The sequence below is a fragment of the Kogia breviceps genome, chromosome 18 (assembly GCF_026419965.1).
Source record: "Kogia breviceps isolate mKogBre1 chromosome 18, mKogBre1 haplotype 1, whole genome shotgun sequence".
Taxonomy (NCBI): Eukaryota; Metazoa; Chordata; class Mammalia; order Artiodactyla; family Physeteridae; genus Kogia; species Kogia breviceps.
In genome coordinates this window covers 45,742,958-45,760,409 of record NC_081327.1, presented here as the reverse complement: position 1 = coordinate 45,760,409, position 17,452 = coordinate 45,742,958, and the positions used below count along the sequence as shown (strand labels likewise).

At 46.3% G+C, this 17,452-nt stretch overlaps 1 protein-coding gene across 2 annotated transcripts in view; it reads left to right on the top strand.

Annotated features, from left to right (window-relative positions):
• GLG1 (golgi glycoprotein 1) overlaps positions 1-9,646 on the top strand; it is a 146,774-nt gene extending 137,128 nt beyond the window's left edge. The window contains exons 19-27 of one of the 2 annotated variants that reach the window (XM_059043722.2): positions 393-530; positions 1,901-2,024; positions 2,871-3,013; positions 3,206-3,307; positions 4,254-4,361; positions 6,296-6,416; positions 7,047-7,153; positions 8,275-8,438; positions 9,473-9,622. In XM_059043722.2, coding sequence (XP_058899705.1) covers positions 393-530; positions 1,901-2,024; positions 2,871-3,013; positions 3,206-3,307; positions 4,254-4,361; positions 6,296-6,416; positions 7,047-7,153; positions 8,275-8,438; positions 9,473-9,548 — 1,083 coding nt within the window. In that variant the 3' untranslated portion in view covers positions 9,549-9,622. Of the gene's footprint in view, positions 1-392; positions 531-1,900; positions 2,025-2,870; positions 3,014-3,205; positions 3,308-4,253; positions 4,362-6,295; positions 6,417-7,046; positions 7,154-8,274 lie in introns of both variants that reach the window. The other variant, XM_059043721.2, reaches the window with a different exon arrangement.
• The last annotated feature ends 7,806 nt before the right edge of the window (positions 9,647-17,452 follow it).

Here is a 17,452-nt window from a genome sequence, read left to right as displayed (position 1 = left end):
CTTGTGCTTACTGTCAAGTCAGGGTTATTGCTCCAGGGAAAGGCAGAGAGCCTGATGTATGCTCCAAAAGGAATCTTGACAAGGAATAGCCCTGGAAGGAAGAAGAAACCAGGAATCTTGAGAGGGTTTCCTTCCCCTTAGACTCCAATACAACCTGCTCTTTATCCGTAATTTTTATACATTTGGTTTGCTATTAGCCCTGGGGTTGTAAATCTATAAATATAATTCTCCTTTGTGAGGAAATCCTGATTCCTATTACCTAGGAATTAGAAATGAAAGGTACCTGTTTAGAAAAATGAGGAATGTACTAAGAACTTAATGCTTCAGTCAGAAAACATGGACTATCGATACCTGATCCACCTCTTAACTTGCCCGTAACTGTTATGCCCTAGATTATTGAATGTCTGAAAGAAAACAAGAAGCAGCTGAGCACCCGTTGCCATCAGAAAGTCTTTAAGCTGCAGGAGACAGAGATGATGGACCCAGAACTAGACTATACACTCATGAGAGTCTGCAAGCAGATGATAAAGGTAAGAGACCCAAAACCAAGGGTTAAGCACAGGGTAAGTCGAAGTAACAAAAACACAAACTTCTTTAAGTTTCAGAGAAAATTCATATAATCTCTCAGTGTCAACCTGTTTTATACAGCTACGGCTGTGGTTCTCGAAGTCTGGTCCCTAGACCTGCAGCGTCTGCACCACCCGGGAACTTACAAAGTCTCAGGCCCCACCCCGATCTCTGAGTCAAGCTCTGGGAGTGGCGCCTTCTGTTTTCACAAGCCCCCGGGGGTTCCAATGAAGCTCAAGTTTCAGAACCACTAAGCTAGGATAGCTAACCTCACTTTGACCTGAGGAACAAGTAAATAGATGTCCATTAAATATGTGATTGGTTTTGAGCATGGTTGGTGGTAGGTATACTGAGGAAGCCACCATCAACTGTCCTGATCATCCATCTATCACCATCAAAGGCTTTTTTTGTTCTACAGGTTGTTTTGCTTCATTTACTTCTCCAGTAAATGCCCCCTGCAGCAGGGCTGACTGGAGAACCTGGACGTCAGTTCCTGGATCTGTCCACACGTACAAAGAGATTAAACTTAAAGTGCTAACCCCTTATTTCAGCTTCCCTTTAAAATAAATTGACACTCCTCACCCTATCAGTAAACTCCAAAGAGAATTGTGAAAGTTAGAAGTCTCTTTATCTGGGTCTGGAAGAACTGAGTCCTCTGTAGAAGTGGAAATGTCAGGCTCTGATTTGAGGGAGGTTTGTAAGATTTTGATGACTTCTATAAAAATCAGTCAGCAATCCATGTCCCCATATTAAGATAACAGTGGACTATAATTAATAGACTGTGGATTAGCAGATAGAGATGGAGTTTATCACTAGTCCAAAATGAATCTCTGACTTCAAGGACACTAACAAGTGTACAGGGGCTGGCCCCGCAGGATTTAGTAGGATTATAGCCCCTCTGGTTAAAGGGGTGAACCAGATAGGTCCTTCCCCCACATCTCTGTCCACACTGGTTGCTGGGTAATTTCTAAGTTTCCCATTGGGATTGGGTAGATGTGGCTTGAGGGACACGTGGTCACCTGGTACAGTGTTACGTTCATGCATAAACAGTATGTAAGCTTATGAGAGGCCATGTAATGTAGCATAGCCATGTAAGTAGGGAATCCATCCTATCCAAAATAGGAAACAGGTAGTAGAAAGAAATGTGAGAAATATAGTAGAGAATAGATAAAGGGGAACTTGAAGCTGGTTGATTATTCAGGCTTACCATTTCTCGTCCCAAGGGATACCTTTAGGTTCTGTCATAAGCTCCCCAAAAGATGTAAGAGTGATAAATGTGGGGTTAATCGCCACATTTGGGTCACTACTTTTATAAAACTTTGTTTCTTTGCAGAGATTCTGTCCAGAAGCGGATTCCAAAACTATGTTGCAATGCTTGAAGCAAAATAAGAACAGTGAATTGATGGATCCCAAATGCAAACAGATGATAACCAAGCGCCAGATCACCCAGAACACTGGTAACATTTTGGCGCGGCTTTCCTGGTCCTGCTGGGTATGGCTTGAAAGGACTTGAGTGGCATATACCTGCCTAATTAAACTAAAGGTGCTTTACTGCTCCTGAATGTTAAGGAAAGAGTCTGGATGTAATGAGCAAAGTGACTTAACTTCTTCCTTGAAGAGCATCTAGAAGAACAGAATGAAAGTCATGGGAAAGAGGAGGCTGAAAACATAGGAAACTTGCCTTTGAAGGGTGTACAAAACGAATTAGGGCTAAAGTTCATTGAAAAGTCTAGAAATTTAGTAAAACTCCACACATGTGGCAGGAGAATATATGGGTAATCTGTTTTAGGACAGAGAAATTTAATCTCTGAGTTGCAAGACCTTGTAACTTAGTGGTCAAGTTGAGTTGGACATATTCTGTTCTCAGAATTTTCAAAAATATGTATCATGGGGAAGGTTGCTGATGTCTGCTAGATTTTTGTGAGGATTGCTTAGAACACTGGCCTCAGTAGATCCTGCAGAGCTGCTGCGGAGTAGGTTTCCTGGGGTTCTTCACGTCTGCTCTTCCACCACAGTATACTGCTGATTTAAAACTGTGTTGAGGGAGTTCCCTGGTGGCCTAGTAGTTAGGATTGCGGGTTTTCACTGCCATGGCCCAGGTTCAATCCCACAAGCTGCAGGACATGGCCAAAAAGAAAATAAAATAAAACAGTGTAGTGAGAGCTCAGTAAACATGTATCGAATAAACAAATCAGTGGTTAGTGGTCATTGACGTAATATGCCCCCTTTGGGTAAGTGGATCTCAAAACATTTGTGAATCCAGGTGGAGAGTTTTATCATGTGCTTATTACTTTCTGCTCTAGATTACCGCTTAAACCCTGTGCTAAGGAAAGCCTGTAAAGCTGACATTCCTAAATTCTGTCATGGTATCCTGACTAAGGCCAAGGACGATTCGGAGTTAGAAGGTCAAGTCATCTCTTGCCTCAAGTTGAGATATGCTGACCAGGTAAACTGCCCGGGGCTTTCCACAGAGGTTTACTTATGGAACCTCCACTAGTCCTGGCAGTTTTTTCTTTGGAGGTCCTTAGCTTGCTGCTCCTTTCCCCAAGACCTTTTTGCACAACTTCCCCAAGCCAGGGCCCAGATAAAAAGCTGACATGTTCTAGTAGGCTGACATATTCTCCCTTGTCACGTGTAGCGCCTCTCTTCAGACTGTGAAGACCAGATCCGGATTATTATCCAGGAGTCTGCTCTAGATTACCGACTCGATCCTCAGCTCCAGCTACACTGCTCAGATGAGGTAGGATTGGGGGACAAAACTGGTTGTGAACAGAGCTGGTCAGAGAAGTTTTTACTGGAGAAAAGTTCTTTACTCTGTCTCCCTTCAGCCCTGAATCCAGGACTCTTCTAGGCTCTCCACTGTCTGAGTTCCTGGTTCTGTGTAACACTGAATTTGGTTTGTCCTTAGTCCTATCACTATTCAGTTTTGATTCCATATTTCTCTGCTGAACAACATTTTTTTTATTATATCTGTCTGCGTCTAGTTTGTTCTTCCCTCTCCTTATTCTGATGTTCAACGCAGAACACTCCCAACACTTGCCAGAAGGATAAAAGTGCTCCTGTAATACCTGTAACGAAGTGCCAGTCCTTGGATATTATTTGACTTTCTAGCTAGAAAAGGTCATGTAGTGAACCTTGTTCAACATATGTCCATTTTATGGGAACATAGCTAAAGATATTTCAAAAAAGCTTACTCATAAAGCTGTCCAAAGAAGGTTAAATTTCTAACTGTGCTGCAGACTATGTGTCAGGACCCCTTTGTGTGTGTGTGTGTGTGTGTGTGTGTGTGTGTGTGTGTGTTTCCAAGTTGAGTAGCTGGATTGACTCTGAACCTCTGTCAATGTCAAGCATTTGCTTTTAGGATTTTACTTGGCTGTATGACCTTCCTCTGAGGAATCAGAGAGTAGCCTTCTTTGTGACCAGCCCTGGGACAGTCTGACTCAGGTCTTGGGGTTGACAGCATGAAGATACATGTACTGACTGTTTTTCAATTCTGTGCGGGTCCTTGTGAAGGAGAACAGAGCCTGGCATCGCATATGGGAGGGAAGGGAGTGAAATCGACCAGGAATCCGTTTGAGAAGAGCCTGGGGCACATGTGTGGGAGGATCTCCAATAGACATGCTTCAGAGACCGAGGTGTCTCGTGAAAGTAGGGGTGCCCTTGTTTTTTGTGTGTGTCCTGAACAGATTGCCAGTCTATGTGCCGAAGAAGCAGCAGCCCAGGAGCAGACAGGTCAAGTAGAGGAGTGCCTGAAAGTTAACCTCCTCAAAATCAAAACAGAAATGTGTAAAAAGGTAACTACCGTCGGTCACCATTTTCTCTCACTTGCTTTTCTCTCCTTTTCCTCTTCTTCCTCTTAAAGCTATAGTCTGCACATCTTAGTGATAAACTCCAAACCATCCTTCCCAGAATTCTATCTTGTTCCCTCTTACCAAACTAATTCGCCTTTTGACGGTTAATTGTCTGTAACTTAAATAGTCTTTCATGTGTACTAATTACTTGTGAATATGTCTCACCCCCATGACTAGACCATTGTTGAAGGTCATTGTTTAAGTGCTATGCCAAAGTAAAATGTCCACTCCCGTATATCAGTAAGCATATTGCATTTGTAAAAAGTCAATGAAACTACAAATTAAGTTCATTTCAGAAACATCACATAAAAGCAAATTTATCAAAACATGGTAGCTGGACTTCCCTGGTGGCACAGTGATTAAGAATCCTCCTGCCAGTGCAGGGGACACAGGTTCAAGCCCTGGTCTGGGAAGATCCCACATGCTGTGGAGCAACTAAGCCTGTGCACCACAACTACTGAGCCTGTGTACCACAGCTACTGAACCCCGGGCCCCTAGAGCCCATGCTCTGCAACGAAAGAAGCCACCACAATGAGAAGCCCGCGCACCACAACAAAGAATAGCCCCCACTCACCACAACTAGAGAAAGCCCATGTGCAGCAATGAAGACCCAAAGCAGCCAAAAATAAATTAATTAATTTTTTTAAAAAAACTAAGCATGCATTATCTTACAAAATTGAAAGTGAAGTAATATATTTGATCTTTTTTTAAAAAACTTTATCTCTTTTTGGAAAAGTGTTTCAGTGATATTACTGAGTCACTGTGAATATCGTGTGCAGATATTTTCATCTGCTAAAAATGTTTCTAGGGGCTTCCCTGGTGGCGCAGTGGTTGAGAGCCCTCCTGCCAATGCAGGGGACACGGGTTCGTGCCCCGGTCTGGGAGGATCCCACATGCCGCGGAGCGGCTGGGCCCGTGAGCCATGGCCGCTGGGCCTGTGCGCCCGGAGCCTGTGTTCCACAACGGGAGAGTCCACAACAGGGAGAGGCCACAACAGTGGGAGGCCAGCGTACCGCAGAAAAAAAAAAAATAAATAAATAAATAAAAATGTTTCTAATTCCACATGGTCTGAGGAGTGGTAGGAGTTGGCTAAAGGCTAAATCCAAATATTTTCCTTTGAATACTTTTTCATCAAATTATCCCATTTAACTTCAAAGAGGACTTTTTGAACATTTCAGGTTTTTTTTGTTTTTGTTTGTTTGTTTTATTGTTTTACAGTCTGAAGCGCAAAGTAATTTTTACTTAAGAAAGGAATTTTTGACTGTCTTTACCTGCTATAATTTCATCATGTATAAATGGAGAGTCTGCAGAGTTGATTTCGGTTCTATCATGTTTATATTCCTGTTGTTCAGAACAGCTTTAAGCTCAAATAAGAATTATTCTTGCAGTAGAAGTTATGCTCTGTCATTTCTTTCTTTCCTTTTGAGGATAATGGAAGTAAAGTTAAACATTTTGCAAATGCACCTTTCTGTTTGGGAATTTTAATATATATAGCTTATTACTCTGATTTTCACATTTTCAGACTTCTAAAGTAACAAAATAACTGCATTAAATCCATATAAACACTAACACTTAGTATTTAATAATATAGCATTCCAGAGTGCCCAAAACCCAATTCTGATCTTAAACTTGCCTCGCTTGCGTATTGGCAAACAGCTCTGCACACACTAGGTCCCCAGATTGTATTTATTGAATTAAATTGGATGCTAACCGTCTGTATGCTTTGCATCATCACCACGTTGCCACCTGTCTCAGCGTCGCCTCTGTTGGCTTAATTGTCCCTCCTTGACCTTTTTGTTTGTCTGTAGAGTATTTATAGACAACAGGTCTGATGTATTTCCTCTATAAAAGCCCTCTCTATGATCTTCCCTCCTTAGGAAGTGTTAAACATGCTGAAGGAAAGCAAAGCAGACATCTTTGTGGACCCCGTTCTTCATACAGCCTGTGCCCTGGACATTAAGCACCACTGCGCAGCCATCACCCCCGGCCGAGGGCGCCGTAAGTCACGGTGTTCACTCTGACCCTGTCTGAACTACCTTGGGAGGAGCAGAGACTCCCTCTGAGACGTCACTTCCAGCTGCTCTGTTCTGTAGCTGCAGCTCAACCATAGACGGCATCCACTGGGGGCTGGTCGATGCCTTTGTGGCAAAGTGAGCTTAGGAGTAATCCTGCTGCAGGTGTGAACCCCCATAGAGCCATGACCCGAGGTAAAGCTTTGATGACAAGAGGAAGCTGAGTTATTTATCAGGGAGGCAAAAGTTAAGCGATCGTCATGGCCCTCTTCCCTGCCTTGTCCAACCTTGGACAGCTTCATCAGCTTCCCCAGTGGCCACAGTGGCCTCAGCAGACAGGTTCTGTGTGAGGTGGAACCTGGGCAGGTGTATGGTTGTTTCTGAGCCATGTGTGTCCAATGAAGAAAATGAGAGAGGTTTTAAGAGAGACTCTGGACAGCCAACCGTAAATATTCTCCTCCATGTTAGATGTTGGGTTAAGTGTCCTTGAAGGGATTTAGCTTTGTATAGCCTCCAGATCTGAATTCTCTGGCGGTTAGTTACCCTTCTCCCCATCCTTACCGAAATTTCTGTTCTGTACAGCTTCAGACGCTTCTTATCCCTTTCCCTTGCACAGAAATGTCCTGCCTTATGGAGGCCCTGGAGGATAAGAGGGTGAGGTTACAACCTGAGTGCAAAAAACGCCTCAATGACCGCATTGAAATGTGGAGTTATGCAGCAAAGGTAAGGACCACGAGAATCTCCTTATGTGGCGTCTCCTCTATCAGTTTCCCAGGTCTCTGAGATCCTTCACTGGCCTCCTTGTCCTTGTTGTGAGACTGGCAGTAGGTTTATTTGAAAAAAATCTCTCAGTGCACCGTAAGACGCCTGGGCTCTGTGAGCGTGGAGCCATCATCTCCAGACAGCACAGCAGAGACATTAATTAGTCCCTTCTTTCGTCATTCGTTTCCACCTTTGAGCTGCCAAGCATTGCTTCACAGCGACTCCGCTGCTAGTTTTGTGTTGGCAGATGTTGGTGCTTGAATCACATTAATCTGGAGCCTCCTTGCTCTGTTCAGAGTGCGTGGATGAGCGTAGAAGCGGCCCAGGCCTCTCTGGGCTGGACCCTTTTTAGCACCCAGGCTAAGTTGAGACTCAACAGAACAGGTCCGTGTGCACCTGGGGAACCTTTCGGTCCTGATTCTGCCATAGTAGCCTACCATAGAGGTCCACTGGAGAAAGCACTGAGGAAAACTGAGGATGCAAACTGGTTAGACTCTGAGTGTCCACGATTGGGGGAGTGATTAAGTATATTCGATCAGCGTAAGTCATGTTTGCAAGTTGTTTTTGCTGCAGGGGATGCTGATGTGATAGTGAGTAGAAACAAGTCACGACAGAGAATTAGCACCCGACAGAATCTCAACTTTTCTCTTTGTTTTTAAAAAGACAGCAACATGAAGAAAATAAATCAAAATATGTAAGAACCTGTGACCTTGTGCAAGTCACTTGACCACTTCCCAACCCTTGGGCCTCCGGGGTCTTCATCTGTAAGGTGGGAGTAGTAAAGTCTACGTCCCAGGATTAATGTGAGGACTCGACGATGGAAACATGCAGAGCCCTTTGCCAGCACACCATCAGGCCCTCCGTGTGCGAGCTCTTACTACATGGGCGGCCGTGATCACTGTGATGAGTTCTGTGATCAGGAAAAACAGTTGTAGCCCGGGGTTTGATTGTCTTGCCCGTTGCCCTCCTCTGTCCCCAAAAGAAATGACCTAAGTTACAGTAGGAGTCCGGGGGGGCAAGTTAGAGCAAGCGTCGTCCCAGCGCACTCCTCTCTGAGGGTGACGCCGCTGCGTGTTTTCCAGGTGGCCCCGGCAGATGGCTTCTCTGACCTCGCCATGCAAGTGATGGCATCCCCTTCAAAGAACTACATTCTCTCTGTGATCAGTGGGAGCATCTGCATATTGTTCCTGATTGGCCTGATGTGTGGACGCATCACCAAACGAGTGACACGAGAGCTCAAGGACAGGTAGAGCCACCTGGAGCACCAGAGGAGCTGCCTGTCAGTGCCCAGTCTGTACAGCCCTCCTGTATAGCGTGCCCACTCACCTCGTCCTTCTGCCAGGTGACACCAACCCCCACGTTAGAGCAGCAGCAGGTACCCACCGCGTTGTCCCGTCTCAGACTTCACCCATGTCCACGGTATCCTCCTCCTCGACCATTTGTGCAGCAGCTGGCCGCTTTGGGTATTGCCTTTGTTGGCAAACTCCGGTTTACCTGCCCATAGACAAATCTCTCATACCGATGGAACTACCAGTACTTCCAGAACCAACTCACCTGACCTGCAACTCAAACGATTTTTTTTTTTTTAAAAAAAAACACCAAAAAAAAAAAAAAAAAAAAAAGAAAGAAATTTTTAAAGAAAAAAATGTATATAGTAACACATCTCCTCCAGGCTTGATTTGAGCAATGGGGTTATTTCTTCTGTGTGACAGTGTAAAATGAAGGCAGGACTTTAGAGGGGAAACACACCACCCAATATGCTATAACTGGGATGTCTTGCTTACTTCTGAAAAGCACCTTTGGCCCATGTCAGGGCCATGGACTTCACCGAGTAGTGGGAAACGACTAACCAGCCCTCTTTGGGTCTTGTTTTCTTCTGCTGAAACAGTGATGCCTTCCAGTTCCTACCCTAGTAGGGCCACTGCTGGTCAAGACCCCACAGCCGTGGGCATGTGTGTGATGTCCTCACCTCAGTGAAGTAGAGCACGAGCTTCCCTGGGCCGAGGGCAGATGGGTTGGAGAGGGGATCAGAAGTGTGTGCCGCTGGTCAGTCCACTGATCTGCGTGGAGAGGCTGGACCCTGAGGCCCGAGGCAGAGCGTCCCAGTGACCTTCCTCCTCCAGGGCAGCGCAGGACTCAAGCCACGTTCGGCTTGATCCCGCTGGGGTGGCCGTTCCCCCGGAAGTCCTCCGCTTCACCGGGGGGCCATGACTACAGGGGGATGGAGCTCAGGGCAGGAAGGAGGAGCAGGGGGTTGATTCACTTTGCTTTATTTTTCAGGCAGCAATACAGATCAGAGACAATGGCTTATAAAGATTTAGCGTGGCCTCGGGGTGTGACTGGCAGTCCAACCTGACCTTTCTGCAGGTTCAAGGCCACCTTCCCAGACAAGCTCCTTTAGGCCTCTACATGGAGAGGGTGTGGAAAGTTACTACATTAAAAGATGGAGGCGTTTCTCCGTTTTTTCTTTCTGTCCATTTGCTGCGTACACCCACTACAGTAGGCATTGGCTAAATGTTGTACTTCGATGATTCATCAGTCTTTCCTGAATCCGAGCTTTTATGGAAGCAATATTCCTGACCATCCCTCGCCCCTCCAGTGTAGAGATGACAGGCTTGGAGTCTAAAAAGGGAGGAGTGCAGGCATCACAGTTCAACCTGGTGCACCTGGACTTGAGTTTGGGGCATGGAATCCAGTGGCTGCACAAGAGGGCGGCGTGTACAGTAGAAGATATATTTATATAATATATATTTTATTAACGTGTTAGACGTCCACAAAGTATTATAAATCACGTGCCTAAAACTGTCCACATAGACCATACTCCGTTCCTTGCCCTGCCCCTCTTTGCCACTGTCCACACGTGCTGAGGGACCTCCCCCCATCTGTCTTTCCTGGGATGTGTTCACTGCAAAGTGGGTCAGTTTGTGGGTCGCTTGATCCAAATGACTCCTTGTCTAACCTGACTGACGTGTATTTGAATACTGTGGTTTTCTTCTTTTTCTTTCTTCTTCCTTTTTACTACCCTTCCTGGAGGCAGTGGGTTCTAGAAGCTGCATATCCCCCCTGCCTAGGGTACCCCACGTCATGAAGGGGAGCTTCTAAGCTGCTTGGTCCCCCAAGTCCTGCTCTTAGGGTCTTCCTGATTCTCAGCAACCGTCCTGGGGTTCTTCAGCCTCATAAAACTTAAAACTCTTGGAGTCCGGGCAGCACCCCCTCCTACCACCACTTTTAGACTGAACTGAGCTGGTGTGATAGTCCACCTCCAGGGGCTCCTCCCCGGGTGGTGGCGTCTGGGATCGAGGACCGGGGATATGTCTGTACACGGGCCCCCACTGACATGTCTGATGCGGTTTCCAGGATAGAATGACTGTTCCCTATTTGATGAGAGTGGGAGCACCATTCACCATCTCTGCAGTCTCCCTCCCAGTGTCTGTAAAACATCGCCATAGTTGAATGTGTCTTGATACTTCTGTTCTTTCTGAACTGAGAGATGATCTCAGTTGTCTGCAGCAGACCTGGAAGTTTGAAAAGGAGTTTGATTCTTGAAACGTTCGTCATCTTTAGAAATGGTCCGGATAGATAGAAGGGATAACTGGGCTGGTATCTTTGATTGCTCGTTGTCAGAAAACATTTCGCCTTCCCACTTGGAATAGTTTCAGTGACTGGTTTTTAGAATAGTTTTTCGTATGACTGAGCAGTTTCCTACATCCAAGGGGCCCAGCACCATCTGAAACTATGGCCCAACTATATCCATTCTGTACCTCATTGGTGTAACAAAACAGGTTCTGGGGCACCTCTGGTTACTGGACTCATAGGTCGCTCTTGGGCAAATCAGCTAGTCAAGAATTAGTCAAGAAGAAGAAACCATGGCCCTAGTGGAGCCGATGAGAGATCTGTGTCCTTTATCTCTTCTTCTGATGTCTAGCCCATGAACAGTAACATAAGCAGCAGGTAGGGTTTTTGTCCAAGGCCAAGGCTCCAAGCACTTGGTGAAGATTACAGTAGCCAGAGAACTCATCGGGCCTTGTCAGCTCACTCCAGTGTCTCAGAGACTCAGACTTGGTGTCTCTACAACACCCCAGAGGTGCCAGGAGGTCAGTCTCTGGGCTGGAGGTCCTGCAGTGCAGGAGGTCAGAAATCTGAGCAGAACGTCAAGAACAAGGCTGTCTTCTCCCTGCATCGGAGTTTCTCACACAGAAGAGTGGCTGTGGGAGTGAGACCTTGACCCTGGTGCATCCCTGGCCTTCCTCTGCTATTGCTTCTGTCCCAAGAGAAGTCTGCTAGCAAGATGCTCTGAGATGGGAGCCATCGCTCGGGCTTGGGTTCATTGCGGCAGGAAAGCCCTCCTTCTTAGCGTTCCCTGATATTCTGGTCCCACTACCAGGCCCAGTGCTGTGGATCCCATCAGCTTGTTCTGAGCCAGTGCATCCTTAGAAGCGAGGGGAATTCTCATACGGAGTGAGCAGGTGTTGACTTGTATTTACTGCAGGCCTTTGACTGTCTCACATCCTGCACCTATTCTTCTTGGGGACGCTGGAGAAGGAGGGAGATTCTGCTTTCCTAGGTGTGACAGGAAATTACCATCAGATTTCATTTCTTCCTGTTTCCTGAGGTCAAGTAACAAGAGAAGCCAGTAGTCAAGAGTCGCAGGGTCATTTACGTTTTATCAGACAGAGTGCTGACTTCCCTCCACCTTCCCAAAAGAAGATTCACTCTCCTATATGAGCCTGACTTCTGCGCCACCTCCAGGCTTGTGGTACCTAAAGATCCCGTAGTGTGAGTCACCCAGGGAGCGGTAGGTTGCTTTGTGGGACCTCCTTACCTGGTCTCAAGTTCCTCTGAGAAGAGGCCTCCCCACCCCATTTCTTCCCCTCCCCCACCAAAAAGTAAAAGTTTTCCGCATATAACTTATTCTAAGCAAGCAGATACAGAGAAGGAACCTGGAGTAGGGACCCTTAGGAGCCAGCCAACACAGCCTGCCACATTCAAACTAAATTTGGGCCGTGGAACAAAAAGAAGAATATGGGTTTTTGAATCATGTGCATTTTGGTATGTTTACTTATAGTTCTGATTCTTAGGAATTTGAAAAACCTCAAAGACTCCTTTTTTTTATTCTCACCATTTGGTCAGCACCTAAGTAATTTTATAAAATGCAGCATTCCAGTGCCCTGAGTTTCCCCCAGGCTTGTAGGGATACTCCACTCCTAAATCACCTCTTCCCCACTGGTCTTCAATTCCCAGAGAGCCTGGGGCCAGAGCGGATGTTCTGGTCTCCGTCTCTCTCTCTCTCTCTCTCTCTCTCTCTCTCTCTGTCTCACACACACACACACACACACACACACACTTGCCTTTGGTTGGTCATCTCTCCAACTACACTCCTCTTGGTCCTCTCCCCTAGGACCAGGGTCACATGTCAGGGCAATCAAATTTGAAGCCGAATCCCGCTTCCTGCCCAGACCTCAGACAAAAGATCAGTCATTAGCAAACCAAGACTGACTCTTCAGAGTGACAGGCTCATCCAAGCCATCTAGTGAGATCAGTGTGGAGACCCAGGGACTGTTTGTCATCTGGAGCACAAAGGTGGGACTGTCTGGACCAGCTCGGGCTGGTAGTGACAGGATCCCGATGGTGCTTTCCTCTCCTCCTCCCTCCGCAAGATCTGCCACAACGCACAGGTAGGGGTGTTGGGATACATGCAGTGGAGGACTCTCCCTGGGCAAGGAGAAAATTCAGATAGTGCCTCTATATTCTGTTTTGCCTTCCCCCCAACATAGAATTGACAACTGGACCCCAGAGCCCAGCGGGGCCTGTACCACACATGCTAGATGGTTGGAACAGGTCCCCTGTCAGACTGAGGGGCCCTAGAGCGAGTGACCGGCAGGAGGGACTGGCAGCCCAAGGCTTCCCGAGCGGCTTCTCCCAACACCATGTTCCCAGGTCAATGGAAGCAGGAAGACAGACTGTACAGCAAATGCTGTGTGAGATCTTAGGCCTTTAACTTTTTTTTTTTTAAAGAAGGAAAAAAGGAAAAGTAAAACTAACAAGCCTCTTTTGTAAATGGTTTTCCTCTCTGTGTATAAAATCCTGGCAGTTGCTTGTTTTTACATGTTCATGCTGTGTAATTTTGAGATGTTACTGAGACTCTGAACATAATGTGCATTTTTTTTCTGTACAGATGAAATGGGAGAATTTAATAAAGAGTTTGCAGGTTTTTACTTGTTAACTTTTCTCTGTGGTGACTGGGAGGACTCGCCCCCAGCCACGTGCTCTGCTGGAAGAAGGCTCCGGAGCTGGGAGCACTGACTGTAAACTTGCCACTGACGCTTAGAAACTTACTGTTAGAATGTCCATGCTCTTGGCTAATTAGATCAAGCAGAGTAGGACCGTAGTAGGCCTTTACAGGGGAGCTGGAAGCCAGATCTGGGGTTTTCTGACTCTCAAGCTCCTGTGTCCGGAATTGTTCATTCTACTGATGTGTTTAAGCCATGTCGTGAGGCTCCTTCCCGGGGGGGAACACATAACTGGAACTTCTCGTTACAGATGTGACGCATGGATGGCACCTGGTCTCTGATGGCCGCCTTCCCATTCAGGCCCCGAACTAGGCCACATTTGCTTTCTGGGCCCTGCTATGTCCGCGTTTAGTCAGCGCTTGCCTCCCCCTTCCAACAGCCCAGCCCTGAGGTCAGTGACCTCATGACACCCTTCCCGAACCTTGTCTTCTACCTCCTCTACTCTCAGCAAAGCCGATTTGCATCCGGCTGTTAAAAAGTAACAGCTGAAGGAATTGCATGGTAGCAAGGATTTCTTTAAGTAGTAATGGCTGTACTGATATTCAAGTAATGAAATGGGATGTTCAGTGAGAAAGGAGGGGTAACCTGGAACCCAGTGTTTCTTCTCAGAACTCTTCAAATCCATTTTCAGCAACTGTCGCTTAGGAGATAGTAGGCCTAGGGGTACAGTGGACATGGGAGAAGGCGAAGAGTAGAAGAAGAAAGGAGGGAGGGGTTGAGGGGCATTTTGAGTCCCATTGTGAATATCCCTTTATCTAGGAGGCTCAGGGCAGCCGTCAGCCCTGAATGCGTGCCCTGGGGAGGCTGTCCTGCTTTGGTGTAAGTGTAGGACGTGAACCGTGGGTTCAGCCTCCTCGTCACCTGTATCTCTACAAGGGAGAAGCGGCCCCCCAGCCAAGCTGCCCTCAACCCCCCCGAGGGGACACCGCAGCAGTGAATGGGTTACGTGTTGCCCGGCTGTCACCTTAGCGGTCTCTGAATGAATTGCCCCACTCCCAAATTTTGTGTGTGATTTTTCGGGTAAACGATCCTTGGCCAACTTCAATCCTCAGAGGCGTTTGGCCTCTGTTTTCCAAAGGGACTAAGAACAAAAGAGTTTTTGCCGAAAAGGGGAGAAGCTTAGACTGTCCAAGTCTCTCACTTAGATGAAAAAGTGAGGTGCAGGAACTTCCCTGATGGTGCAGTGGTTAAGAATTTGCCTGCCAATGCAGGGAACTATGGGTTCGAGCCCTGGTCCAGAAAGATCCCACATGCTGCGGAGCAACTAAGCCCGTGCACCACAACTACTGAGCCTGTGCCCTAGAGCCCGTGAGCCACAACTACTGAGCCCATGTGCTGCAACTACTGAATCTCATGCTCCTAGAGCCCATGCTCCGCAACAAGAGAAGCCACCGCAATGAGAGAAGCCCACGCACCGCAACGAAGAGTAGCCCCAGCTCACCACAACCAGAGAAAGCCTATGCGTGCAATGAAGACCCAACGCAGCCAAAAATAAATTTAAAAAAATAAAGAAAGAAAAAGTGAGGCGCAGAGGCGGGGAGGGACTTGTTTTCACATACAGCTGATTAGCAGCAAACGAGAGTGTCTGCCCCTGCCATCTGCTTTTTCTCTGACTAGCCAGATTGGCTTTGGGACCTGTGTGACCAAACTTAAAACTCCAGCCCTCATCCAGCTCTGGGCAGAGGCTGCTGACCTGACCCCAGAGCCTGCAGACCCTGGACAGGCCTCCCTTGGGAGCTCTTGACCTTGGTCCTGGGTTCTCACCTCCCTTGCTCAAAACAACAACCCGTAGCACAGCAGTGTCTTCTCAAATTGTTAACTACAGAGAGAAAAAAGATTAGTAATACACAGTGGAGAAAACACAGCTAAACCACGTGATCCACATTAACATCAAGCGGAGCAGAATGAACAGACATCACGTGCCTCCTGATATAATGTACTGAGGACACAACATCCTTTCTGTCGTCTCCATGTCAAAAGAGCAGAGCCTGAATCCAATCGTAACGAAACATCGGACAAACCCAAACTGAGCAACAGTCTACAAAATAACTGCCCTGCACTCAATCATGAAAGATATGACTAAGGAATTGTTCCAGAGTAAAGGTGGCTGAAGAGGGACATAATTAAATGCAGTGCGTGATCTGGATCAGAAAAAAAATGTTACCTAACACACATCTGAGATAACCTTTCTGGAGAATTGGGTCACTAGGTTTTTAAGGCTGCCTCTCTACTACTGAGACTAGGGGGCCAACAGCAGTTCTTACTTTGTAATAATTTGATGCAACCAGTAAAGAAGCCTTGAACAGTAAAAAAAAAACTTTTTGACCATTGTATTGTGTTACAATAAGACTGATGGCTGACTTTGAATCAGAAATGATGGAAGTCAGAAGACAGTGAAAAAACATATTTTAAGTCCTGAGGTGATAAAAAAAAAAAAAACTGTCATGTAGAATTTTTTTTACCTAATGAAAATAACCTTTAAAATAAAGATACTCTCAGATTAAAACTTAGAGAATTTGTTAGTATGAGACTTGCACAAAAGGAATCCTAAAGGAAAATCTTCAAGCAAAAGAAAATGATCCTAGATGGAAATATGGAAATGCATGAAGGAGGAGCACTAGAAAAGGTAAATATGTGCTTAAATATAAGCAAAAATTTAAATAAAAATATATATTAATTTTAGTGAAATAAATTTAAAGTTAAAAATAAATTTTAAAAAATTTTAATTAAAAAATATATATTGTACAAAGCAATAGAAATGTCTTTAAAATATATGTTGACTTAAAATGTCTTAAAAAAAAAAAACACAGACGTTGATAGAAGGCAAGTGAAGTTGAAGTGTCCTAAAGTCATAACCTTACTGGAGAAGTGATCAAAGTAATGTATTAGACTATTAAGTCAAATGCTTTGGTGGGGGGGTAAATTAGGAGTTTGGGGTTAAAATATGCACACTATATAGAATAGATAACCAATAAGAACCTATTGTATAGCACAGGGAAGTATACTCAATATCTTGAAATAATCTATAATGGAAAAAATCATATGTATCATGGAAACTGAAATGCAGACTACAGTGAGATCAGCTGCACACACACCTGAATGGCTAAAAGGAAAAGACAAAATGTTTCGTTTTGGCAAAGATGTGAAACCACTGGAATCCTCATACATATCTATTTTATCTGTTTTTGTTCATATTCCAAAATCAGAAGGAAATATTTGAAACCATTAATAGCAGCAGAGTGTGGGTTTACGATTATGGGGGGTCTTTTAATATTTCTCCTCCTGTTGAATTGTATTTTTCATGCTTTAATCAGACAAAAATGTTCACGTTTCACATTTTGAAAAGAACAAGCCCCTTTCGCACCACACACAAACACCAAGGCCCAGAACCTAAGGACATGTCACCTTTATCTCCTGGCCTTCCAGCCACGCTCACCCCTGATGCCGCCGGCTCAGAACCTCGCCAGTCTTCCCCACCCACCCTCTTTTCCCTACCCCCTTCCGTCACCCCTCCAGGGCCCTCCGTCTTAGCCCTTGGCCTCTCTCTCCCTCACCCTCTCTCCCATCAGGGTCAGGGTCCGTCTTTGCTGAGGGTGGCTCAGTTTCCCCCCGGTCTCAGTTCCCAAAGGAGAACTAGGAACAGACCCCGCCCGCTGCCCCTTCGTAGCCGGGCTCCACCAGCACGCACCCTCTGTCTCTGGTCGTGCAGGTTCCTCTCCCACCCAGCCTCCCTCCACCAAAGCCCGCGGAGCCCAGGTCTGCTTTGCCTGCCGCCTGGGTGGCGCCCAGCCTCCCTGCTGCTCCCGCTGACCCCTCTCTCCTGCTCCAGCCCATCCTCCACCAGAACTCCGCCACGTTCGCCAGGCCCACCCACCCAGACCTGCAGTGGCTCCTGTGCCTGCTGACCGACCGCCGCCCCCTCCCCGACCTGCCAGCTGTGTGACTGTGGATAAGCCCGTCTTTCCTATGC